At 50.4% G+C, this 25,177-nt stretch overlaps 1 protein-coding gene across 1 annotated transcript in view; it reads left to right on the top strand.

Annotated features, from left to right (window-relative positions):
* Positions 1 to 24,654, top strand: part of LOC126959051 (kinesin-like protein KIF28P) — a 69,749-nt gene extending 45,095 nt beyond the window's left edge. The window contains 13 exon segments of the mRNA XM_050797989.1: positions 1,466 to 1,513; positions 1,516 to 1,594; positions 4,820 to 4,949; positions 5,889 to 6,033; positions 8,708 to 8,826; positions 9,688 to 9,795; positions 14,519 to 14,790; positions 16,137 to 16,271; positions 18,442 to 18,608; positions 18,885 to 18,991; positions 19,239 to 19,383; positions 19,680 to 19,870; positions 24,134 to 24,654. Coding sequence (XP_050653946.1) covers positions 1,466 to 1,513; positions 1,516 to 1,594; positions 4,820 to 4,949; positions 5,889 to 6,033; positions 8,708 to 8,826; positions 9,688 to 9,795; positions 14,519 to 14,790; positions 16,137 to 16,271; positions 18,442 to 18,608; positions 18,885 to 18,991; positions 19,239 to 19,383; positions 19,680 to 19,870; positions 24,134 to 24,286 — 1,799 coding nt within the window. The 3' untranslated portion in view covers positions 24,287 to 24,654.
* The last annotated feature ends 523 nt before the right edge of the window (positions 24,655 to 25,177 follow it).

Here is a 25,177-nt window from a genome sequence, read left to right as displayed (position 1 = left end):
GCCCGAGCAAGTACAAAAATAAGAGAGCACTGAACTCCTGCCTCCCCATTAAAGGACCTTCTTGCCCTAACGTCTTACGAATTAGGAGGATAATTAGTCCTCTTTGTAGGACTTACCAAAAGATCTCGTCTTCACGCATAAGCGTGGTGCATTCCTGCTGCTGCCGGGATCCCGGGCTTTGAGAAACGAGCGGAGACTCCCTGGTTATCCCGCGCCTCCCTTCGGCACTGCAGACCCCCTGCTTAAAAAGCCTCCCTCCTTCCAGAGCCTTCAGCCTGTCTCCGGGCAGAGCCGCAGCTGGGGACTCCTGCTGATCAGGTGACCTGGGCACACCTGCTGGAGCAGGCCCAGGTGAGCTTCACTCCTGGCACCTGCGGAGGCTGAGTGAGCCCAGGGCAGGGGGCCAGGCCCAATTGTGTCGAGGCTTTTTCGGTGCATGTGTAACGTGTGACTGGTAATGATGCTACTGGCAGAGCTAGGGAGAGAACATCACGTTGAGCATGCAAGCGAGGGAAGCAGGGTGGCCTCGGTGCCTGGCGGGGCGTGAGGCCAGGTATCGATCCTGGCATTTGCTGATATCACACCCTAAATGGGCTATGATGTGAATTTCGGCCTCCCCTCGCCACCCTGGCTTCCACCCACCCCACTCCCTGTAGCCACAAGGCCCTGGGAAAATCCCGAAGTCGAGAATCAGACCTGGAGTACTTGGGGACTGGAGCTGGGGATTCAGGAAGCTCACGCTGCCTAACCACGGCCTCAGGGCCTGGGGGTGGAGCAGGGTGGGGTCTGTGGCATCAGGAAGCCGGACGGTTAGAGCCGTGCTGAGTCACGTTCTGTGTAAGTGGTGGCTGGGACTCTCAGCATCAACGGTCAAGTAGGGTCACATGGAGGAATACGGGATTTGGGGTTCTGCATATACAGTAAAATTGGAAGGATTTTTGCTCTGTTTACTCCTTGTCAGAGAGGATTGCAAGCTGTAAAAGTCTTCCTCATGCCTGCATAATCATCCCCGTTTTGTTTACTGTTAAATCCCTGCCCACCATCCATCCATCTTTGTGTGGACGAACGACATGTGCTCAGGTTCCCAGGCCAGGGTTCGTGCCATACCCCACTTTTTGCCATCAACATCTGATTCTCAACCAGCCAGCAGCACTTCGGGAGAATGAGAGGCTGCATGGAGACCTGGGGAGGGGCTGCCCAGGCGGGGGACGCAGACAGCTGGGGAGAGCAGCGGGGAGAACGGCTTCTTGGAACTGTCCCATCCAGATGTACTCGGACTCCTGACGGCTGGCCCGCCTGAGACTCCACCCCGCCATCAGCACTGCCCCAGCCCCTCTCAGCTTTCCTCCCTCCCCAGGCGGGCTGACCAGGTGGATGGAGACGGGAAAGAAGTGTTGCTGTCCCGGGTGGGCGGGTGCGGACTGGCGATGCCCACCCTCTCCACTTCTCCTGCAGGAGCGGCAGGTGATGACCTTCCCTCACCTTCTTAATGTCAACGAGGACCCACAGCTCACGGGGTCCTCAAGTACTTCATTCAACCTGGTACTCCGCCGGCTCCCTGTCCCTGCCCTGCCCTGCCCTCTCCCCACCCCACCCTCCCCCTGCCCTCCCCTGCACCAACCCTGCCCTGCCCCTGCCCCTGCCCTCCCCCTGCCCCCACCCTACCTTTTCCCCACCCTGCCCTCCCCCTGCCTCCACCCTGCCTTCTCCCGACCCTGCCCTCCCCTACCCTCCCCCCTCCCCCCCCCCCGTCCCCTCCCTGCTCATGCTTCTTGCCCCACAGGCATGTTTCTTTTCTTTCTTGTTTTTTAAATATTTTTCATTTTGGTAAAATATACATAAAGTTCACCATTTTAACCATTTTAAGAGTACAGTTCAGTGGCATTAAGTACATTCATATTGTGTGACCGTCACCACCATCCATCCGCAGTACATTTTCATCTTCCCAGACGGAAACTCTGTACCCATGAAACGCGAGCTACGCCTCCCCCTCCAGCCCCGGGAGCCAGTGTCCCACCTTCTGTCTCTGTGCGTTTGACGATGGGGGCCTCAGATAACCCCTCCCGCTCCAGACCCGGGAGTGTGTCCCACCTTCTGTCTGTGTGGATTTGAAGATGGGGAGACCTCGACGTTTTCATCTTTCTCTGACTGCTTTATGACCTCAGGAGAATGTCCTCAAGGTGCATCCATGTAGCATGTGTTGAGAATTTCCTTCTTCTTGTTGAAGGCTGAAAAGCATTCTCTCCGATGTATACAGCACGTTTTATTTATCTATTATCCTGGCATGGTTCTTGTTACATTTTTGTTTAGCGGTTTCTAAGGAGGGCATCAGCCCTTAAGCTGTCTTCCTGACCTAAATGAACAGGCTGGAACACAGCGCCCAGAACCTCAAGAGCCCCTGGCTTCCCCTCCCCGGCTGTGCACCCCAGGACGGCCGCGAGGGCTCCGTGCACCCCCAGGACGGCCGCGAGGGCTCCGTGCACCCCCAGGACGGCCGCGAGGGCTCCGTGCACCCCAGGACGGCCGCGAGGGCTCTGTGCACCCCCAGGATGGCCGCGAGGGCTCCGTGCAAGATGGCCATGGGGATGTGGGGGTGTGGAGGGTGACGTGTCTGCACTCCTTGGGGTCAGTCACTACACAGAAACGGAGCTTCAAACACCAGAACCTCTCCTATGGCCAGTATTCAGTGGGTCTCCTAAGGCTCAGGCCTAACAGTTTCTTCTTCCAGAATGCTCATGAAGAAGGTAGAATTTTTAAAGTTAGGAACTCCCCCCCACTGCCCCACTACACACACACATTCCCCCCCAACACACACACATTCCCACACACACACACATTCCACACACACACACACACGGCGGAAAGAAAAGTATGTCCAAGTACCACGATGATTGCAAATCCCAATTGCAGAAATCCCTTCAGTGCCATCCCGCTGTGGAGAAAGTGTCACGTCCAACATATCAGACATGTTAACTTCTTAGGGTCAAATTCTGAAAGTGTCTGATTTATTTTAAAAATAAATTATATCTTGATTCTTTTCAGGTTCATGTGACGCCGGTCGGGCTGCCTCAAATGCCATCACGATTCAAGGTTTGGGGTGAGTTTCCATGCATCAGTGTCCTCGTCCAGCATGAGAGAACTGTGACCCCTCCATCTAGACAGCTGCAAAGCCACACAGTCTGCAGGACCAGCAGGGCCACTTCCCAGGTCTCCCCGGGCCACCCACTCCAGGGCTGGTCTGAGAAAGCTGAGGGCAGGGCTTTCGTCTGCTGGCTGAAATCCAGGGTGCAGTGCTGGTTTGCTTCCTGGGCTCCAACCCTGGGAGAAAAGCGAAAGCTGGTTTCTAGGTTCTGTGTAATAATTCTTCACAAACAGATGTAAGTAGAGCTGGCCAGGGAAGGAAGGGAGCTGAACAAACACGCCCACCAGGGGTGGCCCAAACATAAGCGCATCCTTGGATCTCTCCTGGTGCTTGGAGCCCTCACCCACTGGACTACAGAAAGCCCAGACTGCGGAGTGACCCCAAGGGCTCCCTCACGAGGCCCCTGCAGGAGCCCTGGGAACCCCATGACGGGCCTCCCCCAGTCAAGTGCTGTCCCCAGCTCTGTGGCTGCCCTGCCTGGGAGGCCGCTGCTGGAGGGTCCTCCTCCTGCTTCCAGCTCCCCTCCCTGTCGGAAAACCCGTGGGCCTTCGTAGCGGGAGGGGTGCTGACCCAGGGCCGGCAGGCCCCGCCTCGTCCTGCACTGCCAGCCTCCTTCTTGGGACACCTTCCTGGGGATCCCCTCAAGTCCCTTTCCAGAACATGTCCTCAGTCTAACACACAGGTGCGTGAACGTCTGAACTCCAGCGAGGAGGCTGACACCTTTCCCACAGGATCCCTGGGCCCCACGCAAAAAAGGGTTTGGATGAACATGGTCTCCACATCCAGAACATTCCATGATGGCCAAGGAGTGCAGGAACATGGAACATGCTAAGGCAGGGTGCCAGTCATTCAGGACATACAGATGACATCCGGTGCTGGGGAGTGGGGTGGGGAGGGGGGACGCCAACCTGACACCCCTGACGTCCAGCCCCAAATCTGATAACATAAGGTCTGAGCGTGTACGGCGAGGACGCAGAAACAGATCGAAATCGGATAACATAAGGTCTGAGCGTGTACGGCGAGGACGCAGAAACAGCCCCAAATCTGATAACATAAGGTCTGAGCGTGTACGGCGAGGACGCAGAAACAGCCCCAAATCTGATAACATAAGGTCTGAGCGTGTACGGCGAGGACGCAGAAACAGATCGAAATCGGATAACATAAGGTCTGAGCGTGTACGGCGAGGACGCAGAAACAGCCCCAAATCTGATAACATAAGGTCTGAGCGTGTACGGCGAGGACGCAGAAACAGATCGAAATGTACCTGGAGTAGGTGAGGCTCGTTAAGAGTCGCCTCCTGAGCTGAGCGTCTCTTCTGAAGCTTGCTTGCTGCCGTTTTCCCACCACCCCATCCCACTGGCCTGGGAGGGTGAGGACTCCAGTGTGGCCTTGGCCGGCTCCCCGCAGCGCTGGGCATGCGGCTGGTGTTCGTTCTGTTAACGAAGCCCTTGCCTGCTGTCTCCCAGCTCCCCATGCTCCCCATGCTCCCCAAGCGCAGGGTCCGTCTGCACCCGCTGCTTTCCCCATGCACCGTGAGCCACAGCACACAGGAGGCCCCGAGATGCCACCTGCCGTCCTCCACAGCTGCAGATCTTCCCTCCTGTGCAGATGAGAGAGATCAGCCTACCTGCTCACAAAAGCCGCCACTGGCTGGGCGTCTTAGACTGACTCTTGTCTTCTTAGAATTTCAGATAAACACGCTTCCTTCACAAATGCCGACGGTAAAGTGACGGTCACTCCACACAGCAAATGCAAGGTTGCCGTTAACGGGGTGCCCATCGCCACCAGGACAAAGCTGCAGCATTTGGTAAACTTTCCTGCAGGCCCACAGAATGTCCTAGGTCCCCCCCAAGAGCTGGGAGGGGACAGTCATGTGAGGTGCCCACATCACAGACGTGGCAGGATGGGGCGTTCACACCAGCTCGTCTGCCACCATGGTCTGGGGACGACATGGCACTGCTGCTGGAGGGACAGGCCTGCTCCTGACTCGCTGTCTGGTCTTGGGCAAGTCACTTCACTCCTCTGACCTCACCTGGAAAACAAGGAGGGCTGAACTAGGTGTTCTCCAAGGTCCCTTCCAGCTCTAACATTTTGTGCCATTTTAGATTTTTCTAAGAGCCTGTCGCTGAGAGGGGTTGAACAGCATCTTGCAAACGTCGCTGCCTCTTCCTCTCCAATCTGCCATCTCTGGGGCCGCTGCCAGCTTCCCAGCAGCCCTGGCCCCTCCCTGGTGGCCAGAGCCTTTCAGACAGGACAGGCACGTGGGGACTGGCCACTCCCCTTTTGGAAAGCCCCTCAGTGACCTCCCTCAGCCTCCTGTCCCTGGCCACACCGCCCTTCTTTTGGTTGTTCAGCAGCTGTCTCTGCCCCACCAAGACTCACCAGCTGGGAGGGCTTAGCTTAAGCATCACCCCTCAGAAGACGCCTTCTCTAGCCTACAGTCTGCGTTAGTCCCTGGTGTCCCCGCAGCCACGGCTGCACTCGCCCAGCCCAGTCTGGAAACGCGTGGAGGGAGGGCCTGGCTCTGGGTGGTCCCCACAGACCCCCAGGGCCAAGGGAGTCACGCCCTCAATGTGTGCGATGAAGGTGAATGCAGGAGCCAGACGCCACCTGCCCTCCTGTCTGGGTGTCTCCCTGTCTGTGGGATTCCTGAGGGAAGGACATTCCTCAGGTCCTTCTCACTGGGGAGGTTCACCTTACCCTCCTTGGTCTCAAACCCCTCCTAAGCCCACCGTCTCCTCCCCAGGACCGCCTGATTTTGGGATCCAACAGCACCTACCTGTACGTGGGATTTCCTTCGGAGCGGGGCAGTGAGGACCTGAGCAGGTTCGATGACGACTTCTTCCAGTTGGAGAGGGCAGCCGCGGAGGGAGTCAGCACAGACAAACTCGGTGACCCCTCCTGACTGCTGGCCTCTCCCGTGTGCTGATCTGACAGCAGCGATTTCACACTCTGTCTCTCTGCTTTCCTTAAGAAAATCATCATTTGTTTTGTCAAAGTCTAATGTTTACAAAATTGAATTATGATTTCCATATAGAGTGAGTACACGTTAAACATTCAACTCGTTAAATGACGAATGAGGGTAAAGATGGTTCAAAGGGGTAGAGAAGAGAGTGGGGTACACAGCAAATGAAGAATGCTGAGCTAGAGAAGCCGGTGAGTGACCTCCGGCCGCCCCCAGGGGCCTGCTGGGCCTGCAGAAACAGTGGCCCAGCTCAGGAGGGGCCGGCTGGGGCCTGCTCTGGGCTGGAAGTGCATGGCCCAGAAGAACGCACAAGCGAGGCCTCTGAGAATCTCCCCTTCTCCTCTGAACGCAGCCCTCGGCAATACCTGAGGCTGGCCGCCCGCCGCTGCCTGTCTCCGCTGGGGCTTTCACAGGCCTTCCTGCTCCTCTTCCCGCCCCGATTCACCGTGCTCCGGGTGGTTCCCCCAGAATCCAGGTGAGGCTAGAGTCCGCTGAGATCTCAGTGGTGTGCGGGCTTCCTGGAGGGGCCCAGGCTTTGCTCAGCAGCGGGACTGTGCCTGAACTTGCAGTAATGACACCGCTGGTGGAAAGTGGGCAGACCCACCTGTGTGTATGCACCAGTTCCTCCCTGTTCCCTACACCACAGTGTTTCTCTCAGAATTTCGGCAAAATACATCGATTTGAAATTCACCTCCTTGCTCTTCTGCTGCCGAAGTTCTCAACTTTTAAAAACGAACCAGGCCGGACACGGTGGCTCACGCCTGTAATCCCGGCCCTTTGGGAGGCCGAGGCGGGAGGATCACGAGGTCAGGAGTCCAAGACCATTGCAAACATCGCTGCCTCTTCCTCTCCAATCTGCCAATTCTGGGGCCCCTGCCAGCTTCCCAGCAGCCCTGGTGGCCACAGCCTTTCAGACAGGACAGGCACGTGGGGACTGGCCACTCCCCTTTTGGAAAGCCCCTCAGTGACCTCTCTCGGCCTCCTAACACGGTGAAACCCTGTCTGTACTAAAAATACAAAAAATCTAGCCGGGCGTGGTGGCGGCGCCTGTAGTCCCAGCTACTCGGGAGGCTGAAGCAGAAGAATGGTGGGAACCCGGGAGGCGGAGCTTGCAGTGAGCTGAGATCCGGCCACTGCACTCCAGCCTGGGCCACAGAGCGAGACTCCGTCTCAAAAAAATTAAAAAAAAAAAAAAAAAAAAAAAACAACGAACCAGCAAGACTCTGTCATACCAGGCCTGGAAAAGCCATCTGTTCATTGACTTTCTCTCCGAGGTTGACTGTGCCGCTGCCCTCGTGGCCCTGGTGGCGCCATGAAGCTGAACCAGCCCCAGACCCTGGCTCGGACCCTAGTGAAGACTTGGGTCCCCAACAAGGCAGCAGCTGTGTGAGCAGTTTGGAGTCAGACCTCAGGGCCAAGGGCACTGTGTGCACCCACAGGCCAGGGGTCTCTAAAGAGTTGAGATTTGCTGATTAGAGTCAGTACCAGCCTGGGTTTGAGAGGGAGATTGATCCTTCCATAATTTCCACAAGCCTCTCCTTCAAGCCATCCCAAGTATAAGAAAAGCACAGGTCGCTTGCTATGCCAGCAGCAGCTCGAGGTCACCTCCAGGCCTTGTGTCTAGCCAGCCATGTCTCACCCCGCCCCACCCTCCTCCAGTCTGGAGCCACCTTGGCTCAACGACCCTGAGACCAAGAATGGTAACTGGGGGCAGAGGGTCTGCTGCCTGCGGCCAGGATGCATGGGTTGAGATAAGCAGCTACATAAGGAGAAGTCAGGCAGTGTCGTTTTCCCCTCAGTTTTTTTAAATTACATGCTTGTAATTTTAAAATGTAGATATTTGATGAGCCGCTGAACGAAGGAACAAATAAGCATACAAATTTATTCATGGTGACTGGGCGTGGTGTCTCGTGCCTATAATTCTAGCACTTTGGGAGGCCAAGGCAGGAGGATCGCTTGAACCCAGGAGTTGAAGACCAGCCTGGGAAACAAAGTGAGACCTCATCTCTACAAAATATTTAAAAAATTAGCCAGGCATGGTGGCTTGCACCTGTAGGCCCAGCTACTCAGGAGGCTGAGATGGGAGGATTGCTTGAGTCCAGGAGGTGGAGGCTGCAATGAGCAGAGATCATGCCACTGAAGGCTAGCCTGGATGACAGAGCAAGAAAGCTAAAAAAAAAAAAAAAAAAGAAAAAAAAAGAAAAAAAAAGAAAAAGAAATAAGAAAAAAAAAAAAAGGGCCTGGTATGGTGGCTTATGGCTGTACACCTCTAATTCCAGCACTTTGGGAGGCTGAGGCAGGCAGATCACCTGAGATCAGGAGTTCAAGACCAGCCTGGCCAACATGGTGAAACCCCGTCTCTACTAAAAATACAAAAATTAGCCAGGTGTGGTGGCACACACCTGTAATCCTAGCTTCTTGGGAGGCTGAGGCAGGAGAATCTCTTCAACTCGGGAGGTGGAGGTTGCAGTGAGCCGAGATGGCGCCACTGTACTCCAGCCTGGGCAACAAGAATGAAACTCTGTCTCAAAAAAAAAAAAAAAAAATTATTCATGGTGGAACAAGTGACTGACTTTCACCTCCCCTGTGATTGTTGCCAGGTGCTGCGGATGGTGGAGACGGCAAGGCAGACCCCAGTGTCCTGGCTGCATTCCAGGACTACATCAAACTGATGCCGCTGGTTGCAGAAGCAAATCAAATGAGTGAAGAGCTGAAGAAGGTAATTTAGCTAGAGCCAGGAGCTGGTATGCCAGGTGCCCCTTGTGGGGCAGGGGCGCCTTCTCAAGGACTCTCAGGGAACTAGCGACAGAAGCCAGACTGCCCAGCCCAGTCCCGAGCACCATTCCTTTCACCAACAGCCTACCAGGGCCATCAGGATCCCAGATCAACTCTCACTGGCCATGAGCAGGCCCTCCCAGATGGTCCTGGGGCCTCTCCGGGTCTAGGCACCCTGATGGCTGCTGTACCACGGAGACCACCCGGGCCGGGGACAGCTCCCTGGAGACATGAGCTCCCATCGGCCGGAACCTTGTAAGAGATTTAATCAATTTGGTAGGGACTCCAAGTGTTAGTTCCAGGATATATCGGAGAAAAACTGGTGCTCTGTCCTTCCTCTTAGTGGGAAATCCAAGGGGCAAGAGTGGGACACCTTCTTAGAGAAAGTCTTATCCATTCGTTGTTTAGGAAGCTGGAGGGTGGGAGGATGAAAAAGCAATTGCAAAAGTGGTATGAGCTGTGAATGTAGGATTGTTTTTTTTTTTTGACAGGGTCTCACTCTGCTGTCCAGGCTGGAATACAGTGGTGCAGTCGTGGCTCACTGCAACCTCCACTTCCCAGGTTCAAGTGATCCTCCCACCTCAGCCTCCCAAGTAGCTGGGACTACAGGCGTGCACTTCCATGCCCGGCTAATTTTTGTATTTTTAGTAGAGATGGGGTTTCGCTATGTTGCCCAGGGTGGTCTTGAACTCCTGGGCTCAAGCAATCCACTCGCCTCAGCCTCCCAAAGTGCTGGGATTACAGGTGTGAGACACTGTGCCCAGCGAATGTACAATTATTGAGTGAGAAGTGTTTCTTTTACCAGGGACTTAACATGGAATTGAAGGTGAAGAATTTGGCATCATCAGATTCCAAGGGCTATGACCTACAGAAGGAGGTCTTGGTGAAGGTGATGCACCACGGGACTCACGAGGTGAGGCCCCACGGGGACGGGACTCGGGAGGGGAGGGTCCGCGGGGACGGGACTCGGGGCGGGGGGAGGGTCCGGGGGGAGGGGACTGGGGGGGGAGGATCCGCGGGGACGGGACTTGGGGGGAGGATCCGCGGGGACGGGACTGGGGGGGTTGGATCCGCGGTTACCTTTACCAGCTGCAGCCTCCGGAGACCCAGTCAAGGGCAAAACGTATTCCAAGTGTGAGCTGGAGCTCTGGGGAACAGGGGGATCCACTCTCCCATTCCCTGTCCTGGGTCCTCCCTTACAGCACCAGCCATTCCCTGTCCTGGACCCTCCCTGGCAGCACCAGCTCCTGGGAGCTTCCGAACCTACCCTGCACTGAGCATCTTTTCATGCTGAATATGACTCAAAGGCTTTGGTACCAGAAGGGGGCCTGGTAGTGGTGTCTGTGCATGTACATGTGTGTGTGTACATGTGCACGCGGGAGCACAGACTGCCTGTCTGCAGCAATGAGAAAAGCCACCCTCCTAGGTGCTCCAGAAAAGGCCGTTTCGCCAGCTGCACTGGCTGATCCACTGGACCTTACTGTCAGGAAGGTCAGTTTTAGAAACTGAAGACCCTGCTTCCTCTCCCTCCGCCTCAGAGGAGGAAACAGAAAATGCAGGCCCGTCTTGCAGTGCCCCTTGCGCACATCAGGCCCCTGGAGTAGCCCTCAGGCTTCGGGCTCCAGCACACTCAGCCGTAGCCCTGCCAGGCTGCTCCCTCCCTGCTCAGCAACTGGAGCTTCACTTTTCTGCTCCTCTGCTCATTGCCCGAAAATTGCCAAAATGTTCTGGGCCAAGACTGATTTTTGTAAAGCTTTTAAAAATTGTGAAATGAAATATGTGTGTCCGTGCCATGTGGTCAGCACCTGTGCACCCACCACCTTGTCCATGGGAGTTTCGCCCTCCAGATGCTGGGGCTGGGCTGCCAAGATCCCGCCCCAGGGAGGAAACCGAGCAAGGATCCTCCTGGAGCCCAGGTCGTCAGAGACCGGCCCCTTTCCTGCAGGTCTGTGTGATGTCAGACACTGGGGAGTCAGGCTGGACTTCTCTGCCATGTTCTGTGGGGCCCTGGGAGGGGATCCCTCAGTGTGTTTGTACTTTGCATTTTTCTTTTTTTCCAGCAAAGGCCACTGGGGCAAAGTGGCTCTGGTGCCCCGATATTCCACGTGCCTCTTTTGGGCCAGGCTTTCCCCTAGAATTTGGCTTGGCAGTTTCCTGTCTCGTCAGACCTTGTTTTAAGAAAATTTGTAATTCTAAAAAATCCTTTTCTATGCTATTCTATTTTGTATTATAGTCTAAGATAGTTCGAAAAATAGCCTTTTAAACTATTGCTAGCAGAAGAGTTACTGAGTGCACATGAAGGCATTCGTGAGCTCCTGCTTGTCATTACCAGAAACAGGACAGGCGACGGAGTTTTCACACTATCATTGGGAGAATTGTATGGGGGGGCTGAGGGCCTGGATTCAGGTGAAATGTCATTTTCCTTCAGCCCAGCATCCTGTCACTGGGACAGGCAGCTGTTTGATAGGACTGTCACTGGGACAGGCAGCTGTTTGATAGGACTGTCACTGGGACAGGCAGCTGTTTGATAGGACTGTCACTGGGACAGGCAGCTGTTTGATAGGACTGTCACTGGGACAGGCAGCTGTTTGACAGGACTGTCACTGGGACAGGCAGCTGTTTGATAGGACTGTCACTGGGACAGGCAGCTGTTTGACAGGACTGTCACTGGGACAGGCAGCTGTTTGATAGGACTGTCACTGGGACAGGCAGCTGTTTGACAGGACTGCTTCTGCTTAAACACACCAGGTTCTCTGTTAAGGGGTTGTACAGTTTAGTTTTTTTTCCATTTTTCTCATGAAGGTATGAATCTTACCAATCTGTCATCCTCAAGACTGTTCATTTTTACATTAAAACAAGTAAGATTAGGCCCGGCACGGTGATTCCCATCTGTAATCCCAGGATTTGGGAAGGCCAAGGTGGGTGGACGTCTTGAGCTCAGGAGTTCGAGACCAGCTTGGGCAACATGGTGAAACCCCATCTCTACAAAAAATACAAAATTAGCTGAGTATGGTGGTGAGCACCTGTAGTCCCCGCTACTGGGGAGGCTGAGGTAGGAGAATCACCTGAGCCTGAGGAGGTCGAGGCTACAGTGAGCTGTGATCATGCCACTACACTCCAGCCTGGGTGACAGAGCAAGACCCTGTCTCAAAAAAACAAGCTTAGTGCCAGTGACCTGTCCTCAGATGAAGCCCTGCTTTCCTCAGGAGGCTTCTGGAAGCCTGTAGTCTGGGGCTCTTGTGACACGGTGTGTAGATGGAAGCTTCTGGAAGCCTGTAGTGTGGGGGTCTCTTGCGACATGGTATGTAGATGTGGGCAGTGCATGTGAGACAGGTACTTCTGAAGACTAGAAGACCAGCAGAGACAGCTGTGGGTCCCAGCTAGACACACGAATGGTACTTTGCTGGCTGATCGTGTACGTGTTCACCTATCCTCCCCGCTGACCGTGTGGACGGTGACTGCTGCTGCAGCTCTCAGGGAGGACGCAGTGTTGTGCAACTGTTGGAGTCACACATCACAGACAAGCCCAGGAGCAAACCAGGGCTGTGTGAGGGTTGGGGAGGGTTTTCTGACTGGCATGCTGCCAGCTTGTGGTTACTTTTCAGCAGTATTCACCCAACAGCTGTTGGCTCTGGTGAGCAGCACATCCCACCAGGGAACTCTGAGTCAGGCCTGCAGAGCCCACCCGGGAGCGGGCGGGGGTCAGCATGGCCTTGCAGCCTGGCCCGGAGCCTCGCCGACCTGTTTCCTCCTCAGGCCAAGGATGACATGCAATTTTAACTGACACCAGGCCTGTGGTCTGATATCCACAGGTAATGAGGCAGTGAATTCATTTATTATCTAGATTCCCATGATCTTAGTTCCCTAAAGTCTTTAAGAAAAAGCAGAATAAGGCGGTGCAGTGGCGCACGCCTGCAGTCCAGCTACTCCGAGGCTGAAGCAGGAGGCCCGCCTGAGCCCAGGAGCTCGAGGCTGCAGTGAGTTAAGCTTGGGCCACCGCACTCCAGCCTGGGTGACAGAGTGAGATCACGTATTAAAAAGAAAAGAAAAACACACAAACAGAAAAACCACAATGACTAGAACTCCCGTTGTTCCCTGCTGCGCCACATTCTTTTCTTTTCTTTTTTTGAGATGGAGTCTGTCTCTTTTGCCCAGGCTGGAGTGCAGTGGCGCGATCTCGGCTCACTGCAAGCTCCGCCTCCCGGGTTCATGCCATTCCCCTGCCTCCACCTCCCAAGTAGCTGAGACTGCCGGTGCCCGCCACCACAGCCGGCTAACTTTTTGTATTTTTAGTAGTGACGGGGTTTCACCATGTTAGCCAGGATGGTCTCGATCTCCTGACCTCGTGATCCGCCCTGCCTCTCGTGATCCTAGACTGCCTCTAGGAGAGTACTATGGTTCTTCACTTTGAGGCCAACAGAAAAAGATGCAATCTGTTTTCAGAGTCCTGAGAATGTCCTTTCTATGAAGAGACATCATACATAGAATGACTTATCTGTTGATTTTTGCTTTTGCTTTTCAAGTTGCCCAGAAAAGGAGTTCCTAGTTTTACCTGACATTTATGGTCTAAAAATTACCTACCTGGAATCCCTTATACTGTGGCTTCAGGTTTTGTCCCCTCTCCAGACCCAGTGTTGACAGAGGCTCTGTCCCTCACCCAGTAAGGAGGAAGACAGTGGCAGGCTGTTGTCCTGGATCTGCTGCGCACTGGGTGTGAACCCCTGAACAGGGAAGGACACCTGCTTGGGTCTCTGCAGAATGAAGCTCAGCATGCCTGCCATGCTGGGCCGGGAGGGCTGTGGGAGTGTCTCCTGTGCGTGTGGATATGTGCCCGTGTGCACACCAATCACGGCAGGGGAGCCACCTCTCAGCTCTTCTCCAGACTAATACCCCTGCATCATCTTCCATGGTTGCTGTTAATGAATGACCAGGCTCATTAAATGACACAAACTTACTACCTTATCGTTCTACACGAGAAGTCCAAATTGGGTCTCACTGGGCTAAAAGCAAGGTGTCGACAGGGCTATACTGCTTTCCGGGCCTGAGGAAGAGAATCCGTTTCCCAGCCCTTTCCAGCTTTTAGAGGCCACCTCCCTCCATCTTCAAAGCCGCCACATGGCCTCTCTCTGACCCCGCAGGCACTGTCATCTCTCTTTCTGACCCTCTCTTATGCCTCTCTCGGCCACACTGAAGACCCTTGTGATTTCACTGGGGCCACCTGGATACTCCAGGCTAATCTCTGTATTTGAAGGTCAGCTGATGACAAACCTTAATTTCCGTTTGCCGTGTAAAGTAATATATTCACAGGTTCTGGGGATTAGGACTTGGGCATCTTTGAGGACCATTCTGCACATCACAAGCCCAAACCTTCGTTTCTCCTGAGAGGGTCTGTTTTCTGACCCCTTCATCATCTCCTCTAAGTCATTTCCTAGGCTCAAGCGATGCTGAAGCAACAGGTCCAGGAACGAATATGGTATTCTTGACGTCAGCAAAGCTAAGTTTGGAGAGAGTGGGATGTGGCCATGAGTACCTCAAACCCAGTCAATGGAGGGAGCGTGCTGGGAGAAATCAGAGTGATGAATTGTTAAGAGCAGCAGATGAAATCAAACACTGGTGACATACCTCTGTGTTTCCAGGTGTGGATATGGTCAAAAGCCAAGTTCATCAATAGGAAATTCCTAATGGAGGAACTTTACCAGCGCTTTCTAGATGGAGACAACAGCCCTGTGGCTCCAGAAGACGACCCTTTCTGGGATCCTGTCGAGGTCATCCACTTGGGCTCAGCTCGCGTCTGGCTCCAGTCGCTGGCCTACTGCATGAAGCTGGAGGAGCAAGTGGAGTTTCTGAACTGTGACGGGCTGGAGGCGGTGCTGCACATCTGCATAGCGCCCTGCTCCCCGACAGGACAGTGAGTGTCTCCTTCCCCTGCCTACTTCTGGGTCAGTCACACACGGAAAATCCGGAGCAAGCCTGAGTTCTCCTGACGGGTGGTCAACTTGGTACCCTGAACAGGTCATTCATAAGACAAACGAAAGAGCTCATTCATTCACCATTTGGCCTCAACAAATTTGATTTTTGCTCTCCCCTGGGGACCTAAGGAATGAGGAGGACATCTAGCAAAGAGGCAGGTGTAGTAGAAAGAGTCCTGGACAAAACCGAAAGAGCTGGGTGGGTTCCAAACAATGGACCCTCAGGAGAGAAGCCAGGTGGACTGTGGGGCCTCCCCAGCCACACTCCCCTCCTGGCCCTGTGGGCCTGGCATCTGCCGCACGGGACGCTTTCCCATGCTGAAGTCCCAACCTGCTTCAGGAGCCAGAAGTAGAAGCTGATTTTCCAGCTCAGCCCTTTTCTTGAGGTAGGGACTCATTCTGTGCTGTCACCTGACCTTTCTGTGGGCACAGGCTTGTTCTGAGCTATCAGCTCTGTCCTACACATTGCCTCCTTACCCTTTACTGTCCTTTCTGGATACTCATCTGTTTTCCCTCTTTAGGCCACAGGCAGTTTTTACAAAAGCTAAAGTCTTTGAGCAATCCTAAGCCAAGAGGCCGGTGGGGCGTGGTCTGGGTGCCAGGGCCCTCACAGGCACTCAGTGCAACCTTTCCATCTTTCTGAAGAAGAAATCAGCTCAAGAAGAGAACCTCAAGCTTCCATGACCAAGAAACCAAGCTGCCCAACAACTCACTGCCTTTACCCCAAGCAGCGCTCTGATCACACATTGTATTTCCTGTTGCAAATTAATGAATTTAATTGGAAAGGTTTCAGACTTTGTGAGCCTGGTTGATAGGACAGCAGTCCCTTGTTGGAAAGCTGTCCACGTCAGTGTCTGAGCTTGTAGGCCTGGGGTTCTCTCTTGACTATAAAGAAACAGAGGAAAAGGAAAATGACAACCGGAGAGGCTGCATCTGGGCGGCCGCTGGCTTTCCCACTCTGTCCCACTGTGGACCTACCTAAGTCTTCGGTGTGAGTTTAGCATCCACATCTGTGTGCATCTATTGCATGAGACTGTGTTCCTTTTCCTCCCGGCAGGGAGATCCTTCAGAAGCCTGGTCTTACTTTGACGTGCCAGGGTAACGGGCTCTTGTTTAGTGCCTCTTGCATGCATGAATGAACTCTACTGTTGGTGATATTAACTATCCTGTCTTCAGTGAAATTAGCTCTCTCTTAAGGATTCTGTTTAATCCCCTTAACATCACCGTCTTAACTTGCTTGGACCCAGCCTAACCCAAGGTCAACGTTCACCTCTTCTGTTTGTAGAACGCATGGCGAGGAGGATGTGGTTATCGACCCTTTGGAGCTGCTAGGCAAGAGGATGGATTTTCAGATTCACATTGTCCGGTGTCTTGGTGTCAGCTGGATGAAGGAAGATGCAAAGCGGGGCATTCAGATAGGGTGCCAGCCTGCACCGCAGAACACAGCCACACACGCCATCTGCCATGTGGCCCCTGGGGGAGGCAGCCCAGTCTTCCTTCAAGTTTTAAAAATGAGCTTATCACAAAGTTTTCTTAAGTTTCTGTTTAACTTTAAGATGACTATTTCCTCATCTATTTAATAGAGAAGTTTCTCTGTTTAAGATGACTATTTCCCTCATAGTTTCTCTGTTTAACTTTAAGTGACTATTTCCCATCTATTTAATAGAGGGGCCACATGCCTCTCCAGGTCTCTGGCCTGTGGTCAGTGTGTACTGAACTTTTTTTTTTTTTTTTGAGATGGAGTCTCGCTCTGTGGCCCAGGCTGGAGTGCAGTGGCCGGATCTCAGCTCACTGCAAGCTCCGCCGCCCGAGTTTACGCCATTCTCCTGCCTCAGCCTCCCGAGTAGCTGGGACTACAGGCGACTGCCACCTCGCCCGGCTAGTTTTTTTTGTATTTTTTAGTAGAGACGGGGTTTCACCGTGTTAGCCAGGATGGTCTTGATCTCCTGACCTCGTGATCCGCCCGTCTCGGCCTCCCAAAGTGCTGGGATTACAGGCTTGAGCCACCGCGCCCGGCCTTGTACTGAATTTTTACTGAACTTTTTACTGAAGCAGAAATTCTAATTATCAGAAAGAATATCCAGTAAAACCATATTATCTAAGCAAAACAGTTTTTGAGTTTTAGTTGGAAACAAAAGGACCGTATTATGATATGGCAGAAGCATCAGATATGCTTAAACAAACTAGGCTAAAGGATATTGAAAGATAATGCAGGCCAGGTGCGGTGGCTCATGCCTGTAATCCCAGCACTTTGGGAGGCTGAGGCTGGCGGATCACTTGAGGTCAGGAGTTTGAGACCAGCCTGCCAACATGGTGAAACCCCTGCTCTACTAAAAATAGAAAAATTAACCAGGCGCAGTGGCATATGCCTGTAATCCCAGCTACTTGGGAGGCTAAGGCAGGAGAATCGCTTGAACCCCAGAGGGAGAGGTTGCAGTCAGCTGAGATCACTCCAGCCTGGGCGACAGAGTGAGACTCCACCAAGAAAGAAAAGGGGAGGGGAGGGGAGGGGGAGAAAAGAGAGGAGAGGAAGAGAGAAAGAGAGGAAGAGAGGGAGAGAGAGAGAGAGAGAAAGAGAGACAGAGAAAGAGAAAGAGAGAGAGAGAGGGAGAGAGAGACAGAGAAAGAGAGAAAGGGAGAGAAAGAGACAGAGAAAGAGAGAGAGAGAGACAGAGAAAGAGAGATAGAAAGAGAGAGAAAGAGACAGAGAGAGAGATAAAAAGAGACAGAGAAAGAGAGAGAAAGAGAGATAGAGAAAGAAAGAGAGAGATAGAGAGACAGAGAAAGAAAGAGAGAGATAGAAAGACAGAGAAAGAAAGAGAGAGAAAGAAAGAGAGAGACAGAGAAAGAGAAAGAGACAGAGAAAGAAAGAGAAAGAGAGAGAGAAAGGGAGAGAAAGAAAGAGGGAGAGAAAGAAAGAGAGAGAGAAAGCGAAAGAGAGAAAGAGAGAGAGAAAGAGAGAGAAAGAGAGAGAAAAAGAAAGGAAGAAAAAGCAATAAAGGGAGACTCTGAAGAACAAAAACCAAATCACTGCCTCACATGGAAAATTAACCATTTTTGATTATCTAAGTAGAAGGGATTTATTGAAATCCATTTTGTTTGTTTTTTGTTTTTGAGACAGAGTATTGCTCTGTCGCCCAGGCTGGAGTGCAGTGGAGTGCAGCAATCTCAGCTCACTGCAACCTCCGCCTCCTGGGCTCAGCCTCCTGAGTAGCTGGAACTACAGGCATGCACCACCATACCCACCGAATTTTTGTATTTTTTTACAGAGATGGTGTTTTACCATGTTGCCCTGGTATTCCTGAGCTCCTGGGCTGAATTCCTGGGCTCAAGCAATCTGCCTGCCTCAGCCTCCCAAAATGCTGAGATTACAGGCATGAGCCATTGCGCCCAGTCTGGCCTTTTAAAAATTTTATTATTATCTACATAGTGATGATATCCATGTTGAACAAGGTGCTGGAGGTTGATAAACATGAAAATCAATCACAGGTCATCTTTTATCTGACACATGGGCTGTAAATCTTTGGCTCATCTGTCCCTTTTCTTTACAAATGTGTCCCTTCTGGTTTTAAATTTTATGTTCTTCTCAGGTACAGAATTTACGACCTTCCAAACACTATCTATACCAAACCTGTATGGAAAAGTGTGAATCCACAAATTGAAGAGACTGTCCAATTTGCAGCCTTAACTGCATCTCAGGAGTTTCTGAATTATCTGCAGACAAATGCCCTTATTGTTGACCTATGGGGCCTTCAAGGTGCCTTGCTCACGCATTCTTTCATCAGATATACCACACACTGAGGGCTGCAGAAGAGGCAGAGGAGCGAGGCAGTCAGGGTCCCAACAGCGGTGGGCCAGAGCCATCTGTTCCCCTGGGCTCCCGGGCTCTCGTCCAGCAGGGGGTTACTTTAACAACTTCTCACACGACACTGGAGCTGGGCGACTGGGATGTTTCTTTCTTTGACTGTGTGTCTCCCCACTACAGAAGGCTGCACCGTCCCCACTACAGAAGGCTGCACCGTCCCCACTACAGAAGGCTGCACCGAGCTGAGCTGCTCTCAGCGGGGCCTCATGGTCACAGGTGAAGGCCACATCCTGGTAGACACCAAGAAAATTTCCACTGTGAAGGATCCAAGCCAGGTGTGTACGTATGACATTAAAATGGGCATCCCAGGTGGCTAGAAAATCTCTGACAGCTGCTTGACGTTCCTTCCCCCTTAACAAACGTTTTTCTTTATTTACTCCTGTGTACCCTGAGGTGCTTAAACCCTGCTCACCATACACACACCCCCGTCCCATTTGATTTTCCCATGGTAGCAAACATTGCTGGTCTCAAAGGATATGCAGATGATACAGCAAAAGATGAAACTGACATGTTTTCTCGTAGGCGGCCTCAGACCAGATACCAGAACTTTATCTGAAGCTGCTCAAGCTAGAGCAGGAGACAGAGCTGCTCAGGAACATCAACAGAGCCCTGAGAGAGGAGAACATGCTTCTCAAAGAATCACTTGCGAAAACTGCTTCTGGGCAAGGTGAGAGACTGCTCCAGGCTTGGCTGTTTAGCTTATCCCTTGCCTCCTACATTTGGGATGTGTATTTGTCTTTTAATAAACAAACTTTTAAATGAGTTAATTCACATCTTGTTTCATAAACAGAAAATGCAGGACACTTCTTTTCTTCTGCCCTGTGAGATTTCTCATTTCCCTTGGATGGATCCAAACTGGTGCCTGATAAATGCTGATGTAGTAGAATGTCACCAAAATAAATAAATATAGAGATGCCCAAAGAAAGAGATCCAAAGAAAAGCTGCCTTTTCTTTCCGCCTCAGCCCGGAAGCCTTCCGACACTCCGAAGGGCAGCGGGATGACTGCGCAACTGCCCTCCGCCAGGGACACGAGTCGAACGTGCACACAGCAAGCTGGCTCCGACCGAGAACTCGCCCAGGCTCTGAAGGTGTTCTACCAAAGCATGAACACGGCAAGAGGGCAGCTTTTCAGACTGAGACAGTATAAACCTCCTGTAAGTAACTGGAATCCTGGGAGCACGCAGAATTTCTTTCCATCCAATTTAGACATTTGATGTAACTGTACTTCCTGAGCTTGGAGATGTGTGTGCTGATGCAGAAGAGCAAGGCCAGGGGGCCTTGCTTGACCTGCTCTGTGAGCGCGAATCTACCGCCCTCTCAGGCCGCCATCCGTCTCTGCTCTGACCTTTTTATTTTAGTGCCACATCCGGCTGCTTCCATGCAACCATGTCACTGCATGATTGAAATCCATTCACTTTACAATACAATATACAGACTACCCTGTTCGGTTTATCATTATAAAACCAAGTGTAATTCATTAAGAGACTACAAGATAAAATAATTTGATGACTTCAACAGATGCAGAAAAAACATGTGACCAAATTAAACATCTTATGGCAATAAAAATTCTTGGCAAATTAGGAATAAAATGGACATTCCTCAATCTGATAAAGGCAATCTTAAGACAAACACACAGTGGACAAAATGCTTAGTGATGAATGACTGAAAGCATTTCCTTTCAGATCAAGAGGTCAGGAACGCCAGCTTTCTTGACATCTGTCCTTTAGGTTCTAACCAGTGCAGTAAGGCAAGAAATACAAAGTATGATTAGAAAGGGAAAGAAAAGTAATTACAATAATAGCATACACTTATGTAACACTAAGTGCTTTACATTTACTGACTCGATTCTCGCAGCAACTCTATGAGGCAGGTACTATTATTCACCTTATTTTACAGTTCATGGAACATGTTTAAAGACACATCACTCATCTGTGGCAGGGCTGAGGTCCAGACCCCAGTTCCCGAGTCTATACTCTCCCACCACACTGCGCTGCCTCTAGTATTATCCCAGATGACATGCTTGTATAGACAGAAAATCCCCAAGAATTTATAAATGAATTACAAAGTTGCTGGATACAAAAATCAAGATTTAAAAATTAACTGTATTTGAATATAACAGCAGCAAGCAGAAAATTACTTTTAAAATAAAAGACACCATTGATAACTGCATCAAATATATGGAATACTTAGGCCTATAGCTGACATTAAATATGTAAGAGTTGTATGGAGAAAATTTTAAAACTTATTTGAGAGATGTTTGAAAGGATATAAATAGATAGAGAAATTGACATCTCTCTGTGGTTTGGAAGATTTGTTACTGTACATCTGTCAACTCTCCCCCAAGAGTCAGTGTAATTCCAATGAAATGTAATATAACCTAACAAGATAATTCTACAATTTGTATGGAACTGCAAAAGCAAAACCTAGCCAGGATGAGAGCAGACCCAAGAAGAGGACAGAAACACTTGCCCTACCTGACATCAACACTTCATTTCAATGCCACTGTAACAGAGGCAGTAAGGTATGGTGTTGGCCCAAAGATAGATAAATCACCAAAGAAAAAGAACAGAAGCTCAGAAACAGATTTATTCAGGACTACAGACTTGATATACAAGCAAGAGGAACTGCAAATCAATGTGGCAAGGATGGACTTTTCAATAAACAGTGCTAGGGGAATTAGGAATATGTATGGGGAAAAATGAAACTGGATTCCTATCTAAAACTACCCCAGAAATCAATTTCAGGTGAGAATTAAAGAGCTAAATGTGGAAGGCACAACCCTAATGCTTTTATTTATTTACTTACTTATTTATTTAAGTATTTTAAAAATAGAGATGGGGTCTTGTTATGTTGCCCAGGCTGGTCTTGAACTCCTAGCTTCAAGCGATCCTCCAGCCTCAGCCTCCCAAAGTGCTGGAATTACAGGCATCAGCCACCACGCCCTGCCTCTAATACTTTCAGAAGATACTTTAAGAGGTTGTCTTTACCACCTCACAGTGGAAAAGGATTTCTTTTTTTTTTTTTTTTTTGAGACGGAGTCTCGCTCTGTCGCCCAGGCTGGAGTGCAGTGGCCAGATCTCAGCTCACTGCAAGCTCCGCCTCCCGGGTTCCCGCCATTCTCCTGCCTCAGCCTCCAGAGCAGCTGGGACTACAGGCGCCCGCCACCTCGCCCGGCTAATTTTTTTGTATTTTTTAGTAGAGACGGGGTTTCACCGGGTTAGCCAGGATGGTCTCGATCTCCTGACCTCGTGATCCGCCCGTCTCGGCCTCCCAAAGTGCTGGGATTACAGGCTTGAGGGAAAAGGATTTCTTATGCATCACACACACACACACACACACACACACACACACCCCCTAGCTTTAAAGAGGGAGACTGGTAAATTCAGCTAAATTAATATGGTGAACTTTGTCCATCAAAAGACACCAAATGAAAGAGCCAGAAGGAATGGGAAAAGTTCTTTGTAACACATTTAACATAGAATGAACTAATATCCAAAATAAAGAACTACTACTACCCAAAAAGAAAAGTAGACAACCCAGTAGAAAAAAAAAACGGTCAAAAGATTTGAACAGGAACATCACCAAAGAGGAGATTAAAAATGCCAATCAATACATGGAAAAGTGCTTCATCGCATTAATAGTTTGGAAAATACTAACTGATACCACCATGAGATACCATTATTAACCTTCCATACTGGCAAAAACTGAAAAGCCTGACAATATCAAGTTGTGGTGAAGACATAAAGTAACGGAAACTCTCACGTATGGCTGAGAGGAGTATAAACTGGCACAACCATTTGAAAATTATTTGGCATTTACTTATTAAAAGCTGAAGATACTAGAACCTAGAAGGCTGCAATCCAGCTCTTCCTCCTTCACGGGCGAACTGGTTCTGCAGAGACTCAAGCCCTAATGCCTCAGGCAGAGGTTCTCAAGGTGAGCCCTATGGCCTGGCAGCTTCAGCAGCATCTAGGAGCTTGTCAGAAATGCAAATTCCAGGGCCCCACCCCAGACCTACTGAATCAGAATCTCTGGGTGTGAGGCCTGGTAACGTGTGTTTCAACAAACCCTCTCCATGATTCTGCCTTCAAGTTGGAGAACCTGCTGCACTGAGGCATCTGGCGTATGAAATACGCTCACTCTGTCAGACACGTCTAGGACGGCACTAGTTACACAGCATTCTTGAAAGAACAGAGAAAATAGTTCTTCAGATCACTTCTGTTCTGTGGTTCAGATGAGGGGCCAGTTGAAAAACACAACCGCAATCTTAGTTCATGTGCACTGCTGTTCTAAAGCCCTCTTCCATAGTAGCCCCAAACCGGAAACATCCCTAATATACGTTCACAGAAGGCGGTAAACGTTGGCGCCTCCATGCTGTGCAACACTACAGTGCCATGAAAATAATGAACAACAGCCACAGGCAACACGAACAGTGTCCCAATAGTGATGGAAACCAAGTTATGAAAGATGACATCCAATGCGATTCTATAAACATCCAAAGAGGGCAAAATAGACTGTTCAGGGATATACTCCAGGTGGCAAAACTACTGAGAAAGGCAAGAAAACGGGGACCACACAAGTCAGGCTGGCAGCTGCTTCTGGGACGGGGAGGAGGTGACAGGAGGCGTTCCAGGCAGTGGGCTCTCTAGAGCAGGTGTGTTCACTTCATGCCGGTCAATACATTTAGGGTACTTTTCTGGTCTACGTATCTCACAATAAAAAAGAATAACTGGTTAAATGAAAGACCCCATAAACAGAGTTTCAAATAAACCACAGCCTGGAAAATATATTAGTATTATTTAGCAAGCATTAGTATTCAGAACAAACAATTACTTTTAAGATTAAAAAAAAAAAAGATAATATGTTGGAAAGCACATTAGAAAAAATCGGCAAAGGATTTGAACAGGCATTTCGCTAATACTCAGGGAAACAGAAACTGAATCCCAGTGCCGCGTCATACTACCTGCTCTCTGCCGTTCTCATCTGCAGCCAGTGCGGTGCCATCTCCTCCACCATCTGTCTCCAGGACTCTGCCCCAGGCCATCCCCAGTTCTCAGGGGCACTTGTTCCACTGGTCAGGGGAAGCACTGGCAAAACCCTACCAATGGGAGAGCTCCCACATCCACTGGCTCCTTAAGACTCCTTTAGTACTCCTTTGACAGTGTAAAACACTATGTAAGTAACATTCCAACTGAAAATATCTGAATTACCTCGCTCGTTTTCCCTACTGGCAGTAACTTAGGGTCATCTGAAACACAGCCGCTCCGAGGTGACGCTCTGCCTCTGCTAGCAGCTTTCAAATGCAGTTTTCTATCCCTGAGGGGAACTTGCTGGGCACCCCACTCACAGACACACAATAGTCTTTACTCTGATGACATGAAGTCTATCACTATCATTTTTTTCACTTCTTTTTTTAGGAAGATGATCAAATGCTTCGACCATTCGTAAACGAACGGTCACAGATGTTTAAGGATTTGGGGGATCTACTTGAATCCAGCTTGTGGAAACTGAAAAAGGATGTTGCTCTTATAGTGAAAAAGAAGAGAGAATATTTACTGCATGTCAAGTAGTGAAGACACACCAACTAAAAACTGAAGATATTCAAGCTTCAAGTTGTGAAGATGATTTGTGTAGCTAACAAGCTTACCTCATTTCCCACTTACTTTACCTATTTCTTCTACCAGTTTTAAGCAAAACCTTCTTTCCATGTGATTGTAAATCATCTCTGTAACCTAAAGGCTGCTTGAATGGCCCTCCGTTCCTGACGCATAGAGGGGAACCACACACACTGGGGTCTATTTGAGGTTGGAGGGTGGGAGGAGGGAGAGGGCGAATGATTAGCACTCGGAGCTCTGGGATCAGACTGCCGAGGTGAAATCCCGGTTGAGTCCATCACTTACTAACTGCAGGATTTGGGGCCACTGACTTTCCCTCTCTAAGCCCCTCTTTCCTCATTTGTTTTATGGGAAGGATAACAGTATTTATTGCAAATGGTTAATGAACGTAAAGCACTTAGAACAGCGCCTGAAACACAGACGTGATTGATAAGCATTCACCATTAATATTTTTATGGTAAACAGTTCAAAACTTCAAATGAAGCTCTTTTATCTATATTGCTTGCTGTCAGACCTACAGACAATGGTTATTTCATGTCTCTCATTTTGTATCTTGCTCTGAGCAAGTTTGAATTCTACCTCTACTTATTATTCTCTTCTCATAAGTTTATCTGAAATACTGTTATGTTCGATTTTTTCAGCAGCAGGAGTGCCCGTATGATGGGACCTTTTCAGTGTAGGGTCTGCGGTTCAAGGATTATAACTGTTAGTGAAAGCTCTGTTAGGAGTTAGTCTATCTTGAAGCCAATCTTGATTCCACAAATTGACTGATGGGTGTTAGTCAAGGATATGATAAAAAGCTCAACACCACTGATCATTAGAGAAATGCAAACCCAAACCACAATG

This window comes from Macaca thibetana, chromosome 1 (assembly GCF_024542745.1).
Source record: "Macaca thibetana thibetana isolate TM-01 chromosome 1, ASM2454274v1, whole genome shotgun sequence".
NCBI classification, from domain to species: Eukaryota; Metazoa; Chordata; class Mammalia; order Primates; family Cercopithecidae; genus Macaca; species Macaca thibetana.
The sequence above is the reverse complement of the archived record's forward strand: the minus strand, read 5'-3'. Positions and strand labels throughout refer to the sequence as shown.